The sequence below is a fragment of the Aricia agestis genome, chromosome 4, assembly GCF_905147365.1.
Source record: "Aricia agestis chromosome 4, ilAriAges1.1, whole genome shotgun sequence".
In the NCBI taxonomy this organism is placed as follows: domain Eukaryota; kingdom Metazoa; phylum Arthropoda; class Insecta; order Lepidoptera; family Lycaenidae; genus Aricia; species Aricia agestis.
In genome coordinates this window covers 12,151,456-12,158,330 of record NC_056409.1, presented here as the reverse complement: position 1 = coordinate 12,158,330, position 6,875 = coordinate 12,151,456, and the positions used below count along the sequence as shown (strand labels likewise).

Sequence of the window (6,875 nt, the reverse complement as noted above, 5' to 3'; positions counted from 1 at the left end):
AAATCAAAGAAAAAGTACTTTGATTTTGGTATATTTCAATTTAAGCTTTTCGTTTCGTTCCATAATTCCCTTTTTAGGGTTCCGTACCTAAAGGGTTAAAACGGGACTCTATTACTGAGACTTCGATGTCTGCCCGTCTGTCCGTCTGTCTCCAGGCTGTAACTCAAGAACCGCTATAGCTAGAATTCTGAAATTTTCACAGATTGTGTATATCTGTTGCCGCTATAACAACAAATACTAAAAACAAAGTAAAATTAATATTTAAAGGGGCTCTCATACAATAAGCCTTTTTTGCTCTATATCAATAGCGAGCTTTTGCTCGCGGCTTCGCTCGCGTTAAGCAGTATTATTACATACAAACTTTCATCCCCTATTTTAACCCCTTGAGGTAGAATTGATTAAAATCCTTTCTTAGCGGATGCCTACGTCATATTATCATCTACCTGCACGCCAAATTTCAGCCCGATCGGTAAAGTGGTTTTGGCTGTGCGTTGATAGATCTACATGTCAGTCAGTCACCTTTGAGTTTTATATATATAGATTTTCACAGATTGTGTATATCTGTTGCCGCTATAACAACAAATAAGTACTAAAAACAAAATAAAATTAATATTTAAGGGGGCTCTCATACAATAAACGTGATTTTTTTACCTTTTTTGCTCTATATCAATAACGAGCTTTTGCCCGCGGCTTCGCTCGCGTTAAGCAGTATTATTACACACACTTTCAAACATCAACACAACTTTCATCCCCTATTTTAACCCCTTGGAGGTAGAATTGAACACAATTGTTGGCCTAATTTTGCTCTATAATGGTACGGAACCCTACGTACGCGAGTCCGACTCGCTCTTGGCCGATTATTACATACCTATTTTCTTTACCCTTAACACGTAGTTATTATTTTAACGTCATTTTAGTAAGGTAACTCAATATAGCAATCCCCACTTTATGTTGAAAGGGCATAAATGTTAATAGAGTCCTACACTTAAGATTCTAGGACATTTCAGTTTTTTAGGGTAGGTACTATCAGAGGAGTTGATTTCTATATTATGATAGACCTACGTAATTTGGTCGCGTTAAGTCAAACCCATCCGACCGATCACAGCGAACATTGAATAACAAGTCGACATGAGACGACCACATGACGTAGGTCTATCAACTGCCTAAGAATCAATTTCCTCGATGGTACATGCCCAATTAGGTAGTAAGGGGCATCTCGAGAATGTTCCCAAGTAAATGTTACATCAACTTCTAATATGCGTACCTCGGTTTGGTTAGTAGTAAATAACTACTGAAATATATCTGGCTGAAAAAACACGCCATGCTATATTGTGCGTTTACGCGTGTGACCAAAACCTAATTTATTATAAATATCATGTCACTAATGACGCAGTTAATTTTAATTAGACATTTTACTACAGGATAATTGATGCACCATTAATATGATTTTGCATTTTTTTAATCGTGGTTAAATCGCAAAATAAATATCTGATTATTACTCTTTACATAAGTCACAACTAGTAAGTGCGTACGTACGGAATCTTATTGGTCACAAACTAGGATAATCTGTGATAAATTCACTGATAAACTAATCTTGCTTGTTGCAATCAATGCAGCGTCGGTCAACGTTTTGGCGGGAATGACATCACCGTTATGTCTTGTTGATTACATTCACAAAATATCAAGTTACCTACTAACATTTTCCAGTGTATGAGAATGAAGGCTCGATTTTTACGAAACTTCTGTAGCGTGTGTACACATTACTACATGCTAGCAGCCTGAATATTTCAACACGAGCGTCTCTAACGCAAATTGTGTTATGTGACCTACAACACTTGTGGCTGACTCAATGTCATACTTGATGACTTATCACCTCGCATATAAATGGTTTGATTTGGCTATGAAAATTGTTGGATAAATTATTATTTGCGAAATATCAGGCACTATTCAGAATTTTAGCTTTTGGCGTATTTTAAACTTGAACTCTTTACTAATGGTGTTATAAAGTATCAATGTATGTGTGTTTTTGCATCGAATAGGAATGGTCAACTACAATACCGATATAGAAAAACTTCGGAATAGATACAAAGCAGAATGTAAGATTCTTACAGGATTCTGGTTTGCATATTATACAAAGTAGTAAACCATTCAGACCTGTAATGACTATGTTCAAATTAGTAGAATATTATCTTTTAATTATGAAATATTCTTTAAATTGCCATGTTAAAACGCCATTAACCTAAGGGCCTGTTTCAACACTTCCTGATAAAATGCCGGATCCAGCGTAATATCCACAACTTTTTTGACAGATTCTCCGTACTCTATCTGTCAAGTTAAGTGGTGGATAGCCTATCCGGCACTTATCAGGAAGTCGTAAAACATGCCCTTAGGTATTTTACAGCGATAACATATTTTGTCATGGTACAATTTTACTTCAGGTCATAATCAGTGCTATGATATTATAAAATATGCAAAAGTGTGTCTGTGTATCTGTCTGTTACCTCTTCACGCCCTAAACTGCTATACCGATTTTGATGAAATTTTGTATAGAGATACTAGTATGAGTCACGGGAAAGGACATATACGTTTCCCGCGGCATTAACTATTTTTGGCACAACGGGCGCTATCTAGTATTATTATATTATCGTCAAATGATTACGTATACATGTTACGCTCAAAGACCGAAAATGCTCAGTGAGCGAAAAATGGCTCACAAGTTCACAACGCGTTTTATAGTGCCCAAGTGTGTGCCAAATATAAGCTATAAAAATATAAATATTTATATTTCGCTATGTGATATTTCTGTGATTACCAGAACGCGTCGTGGCCGTTTCACTATGACCACAACGCGTTGTGAGCCATTTTTTCACTCAGTGAGCGTTTTCGGTCTTTGAGCGTAACATACACACTCATCTCTGGGTGGCAAAAAATTTTTGCTACTACTTCAAGATTAGATAACATTTTGAAGCGCATCATGTAAAAATAATATATTTTATCAATTGAAAACACACAATTTTTTATTTTATTTTGCCCTTATTTAATGGTACATTAGAATATTCTTGCATGTTAGAGTTTCAGAATTGGAAAGAAAATGTTATGTAAAGCAAATAAAGAAATGCGATGCAAATAAAGAAGAAATGTTTGTTTTTTCATTTGAAAATTATTTTTTAGCTCAGCTAGACTACATTATTTGTTAAAATGTTTGTAAAATTATCATGGTGAATAAAGACTTTTGTATTTGTATTATCACTATCAAACTCATAATATTATTATTACTATCTCTTACTACAACAGTAAGTATCAATAGAACTTAATGTCAGCAATGTAAATATTATTTTAAATATTTAAAACATATAATACTTATGTATTTAAAATAATAATTACGTTTTAGATTTTAAAAATAATTTATCTTACATTTAGTAATGTACATAAAATTATAATACTTATTTCGTTTTCTATTACTTTAAGCAATCATACCTAATATTATAAAAAAATGTTCTTTCGAAGACTGATTTAGTACAAATCGTTTGGTCACGGTTTCTAATACACATTCAGCTTGGTGTGAAATCTACCGTGCTTAACGCAGACTAGACAGTGGTTAAAGCGTTCATATTTATGAAATTATAGGGTTATTTATTTAAAAAAAAAGTGTATTTATGAATCAACTTTAAATTGCATGGAACTGCGAAAAAAACAGAAATATTTGCCTGTGTGTTTTCATTCGCAAAGATATAAAGCGACAAGAGATTAGAGTTTTCTCCGCAAATTTGGCATTGTATAGTCCATTCACACGCAGAATGGCGCAATTTTATTACATATTACTAATATGCTTCGGATTAACTTACGCAAGAGAAAGGATCGACCCCTTGGTGGATACAAAACAAGGCCTAATTAGGGGTCTAAAAGCAGACGATGGAGATTACTCAATGTTTCTTGGAATCCCCTATGCTACGGTCGACAAGAGCAACCCCTTTGGCGTGAGTATTTTTCATAATAAGCTTGAGAATTGATGTAATTAGTTCGTTATTTTTGTTTTTAAACAATTTTGGAGGACAAGCCTTAACTTAACTTTTATTTGACACATGAAAGTTAATCAGGCGGTTTTGCACGTAAACCGCTTGCTTAACTTTGTTTGAAATATAAAATTAACGGTTTTTGTTTGCTATATTTTATTCAAATAATTAAAAATTAACTTTGGTTTCGTTTCACAGTCAGCAATTCCTCAACAACCATTCGAAGCAGTTTTCGAAGCTTACGACGATTCCGCCAAATGTCCTCAAGTAGACGAATTCAGTAACAAGGAAGAGGGTACTTTAGACTGTCTGCACATTAATATTTATGTCCCTAACAATGCTACATCTAGGAACAAATTGCCAGTTCTTGTCTGGATATACGGAGGAGCATTCGAAATTGGATATTCTGGACGGTATTTGTATGGACCAAAGTTTTTGATAAGAAACGATGTGATTCTCGTTACTTTTAACTATCGGGTGGGACCCTACGGATTCTTCTGTCTCGACATACCGGAGGTACCGGGCAACCAGGGATTGAAGGACCAAGTATTAGCACTCCGTTGGATTAAAGACAACATCGAAGCGTTCGGTGGTGACAGCAATCAAATAACGGCTATGGGAGAAAGTGCAGGAGCTGCATCAGTAGAGTTACACATCTTGTCACCACAAGAGAAGCTTTTTAATAAAGCTATTGTGCAAAGTGGTTCTTCTGTTGCACCATGGGTGCTATTACCACCTACCAATGACACGGTTTATCAAATCAGTGAAAAATTAGGATACATCAGCAATAATTTATTGGAATCGTTATCGTTTTTGGCAACCGTTGACCCTCTGTTAGTCATTGCCGCTTCAGAGGAGCTAGGTATAAACTACAGAGCGTGCGTTGAAAAACCCTTTGAAGGTGTCGAATCTTTCCTGAGCGAGCATCCAGAAAATGTAGAGATCTCCAAAACCAAGGTTATGCCTATACTGAATGGTTACAATAACAAAGAAAATTTGATAGCGAATCCTGATAATAATCCAGGATTTTACTGGAGCGGTCTCTTTCACTCTTCAATGGACATATTATTTGATTTGGACAAAGATATGGAGGACATAGTTACTAATTTTTATATTGGAGATGAAGAAATATCTGACAAAGTAAAGTCCGAACTTATCGATTTCTTATCTGATGTTCACTTTAATTATCCTGCACAAAGAAGTATATATAAATATATTAAGAGTGGTGTACCAAATGTTTATCACTATATATTTTCGTATGATGGTGGTCGAAATTTTGTTAAGAAGAATCTGAATATTACTGATGCCGGTGTATGTCACGCTGACGAGATAGGTTATCTTTTTGATATATCTTATGATAAGGATTTTACAGAGGAAGATCAACTTATTATTGACAGAATAACAACTCTATGGACCAACTTTGTAAAATATGGGTAAGTCATTGATACGGCCAGTTCACATTACAACGTGGTGAGGTAATTCGATGCATTTTAATGTTATTAAAACTAGACTTTATTTCATATACAAGAAGGTACACAATAAATTGACTGACTTGCATCTAAGTTTAAATAATTCATTTAAAATGTGTCGCTTTGTCTAGTCACATTGCAATTTGAAATAACCTACGAAATAACAAAGATGCCAAGATGTAATTTTGGTAACTGAGTTATGAGTTAATTATTATATTTTAAACAAGTTATTCCAAGCATGAGTTAGTAGATAATATTACATGCTGGTTGTTAACATTTCGTTAATAAAACAAATGATTCAAGAAATTATCATTTATATCTTATAAGTGATTATAATTATTAACTTAATTTTTTTTACCTGTACCGCATTTTTTCACGAGCGAAGCTGCAAGCAAAAGCTGGTTACATTATATTGTTATGATATTCCTAAATATTGTTTACTCTTCTTTTGCAGAGACCCAACTCCTGAGCCGTCAAAATTAATCCCAATAAAATGGACTCCAATTACGGAAAACGTTCTGCATTATCTGGACATAAATACCGAATTATCTATGGGAACTAGGCCATTCCACGACAGATTGGCCTTTTGGGATTTGTTTTATATTGCAAATCATGAAAATCTTCGCGCATTAAATTACAACAGAAAATAAAAATTGTACTGTCAGAGAAGTTGATTCCTGGGCAGATGGCAGACTTAAACTAATTTGGTCGCGCAAAGTCAAACTTATCCGACGCATCACAGACATTAGCCGACCAAACGACGTAGGTCTGTCAACTGCCTAGGATGCCTCAATTTCCTTAGGTATACATTAATTGCTAATTGAAATAATATGGTACCTATGGGCTTTTGATTGTTTCTTAAGTTTGTTATATTGTTTGTCAGTAATTCAAAAATCATAATTTGCAGATAGTTTTTGTGTCAGTTATTTTCATCCTCAATTTGGTTGTGCAAATTTTAAATGCATTTTATGTTGTATCGAATCTTAGAAATGGCTAAAACTATTTCAAACAAATAATTTAGTATATAACTATTGGGGGTTTTGAAAAAAAAAACGATGTTTAATTTATCTTTATCTTTTATTTATTTATTTATTTATTCTCTTTATGTACAAAATTAAGACATATTTATAAAAGTGACAATATAACATTGGCGTACTTATCTCTTTAAGAGATCTTTTATCACATGTTAAAAACACTTTTTATTACAAATACATATTATGTATCTGATCACTGAAAAAATAATTGTTCGATGTTCCTTATTTAAAGACTTTATACGCGTGAGCTCTGGTTAATATTTATCAGCAATATTCCGATCGGAACGATAACCGCGCTTTTATTTGCAATGCATTCACTGTATTAATTATGTTAAGTGTTTCCATATAAAATTATATCA

The 6,875-nt window shown here is 33.8% G+C and overlaps 1 protein-coding gene across 1 annotated transcript; it reads left to right on the top strand.

The window, feature by feature from the left end:
• Window positions 1-3,788: 3,788 nt before the first annotated feature.
• Window positions 3,789-6,132, top strand: LOC121726091 (acetylcholinesterase-like). Its single transcript, XM_042113318.1, has 3 exons — window positions 3,789-3,977; window positions 4,212-5,446; window positions 5,937-6,132. Exons 1-3 carry the CDS (start codon window positions 3,798-3,800, stop codon window positions 6,130-6,132), a joined length of 1,611 nt encoding a protein of 536 aa, XP_041969252.1. The 5' UTR covers window positions 3,789-3,797.
• Window positions 6,133-6,875: the final 743 nt, after the last annotated feature.

Bases quoted from the DNA above. Each gene is read 5' to 3' on its own strand.
- LOC121726091 (XM_042113318.1), top strand. From the start codon at position 3,798: ATGGCGCAATTTTATTACATATTACTAATATGCTTCGGATTAACTTAC. The intron at 3,978-4,211 runs GTGAGTATTTTT...TTCGTTTCACAG, and splicing joins ACAAGAGCAACCCCTTTGGC to TCAGCAATTCCTCAACAACC. The intron at 5,447-5,936 runs GTAAGTCATTGA...CTTCTTTTGCAG, and splicing joins ACCAACTTTGTAAAATATGG to AGACCCAACTCCTGAGCCGT.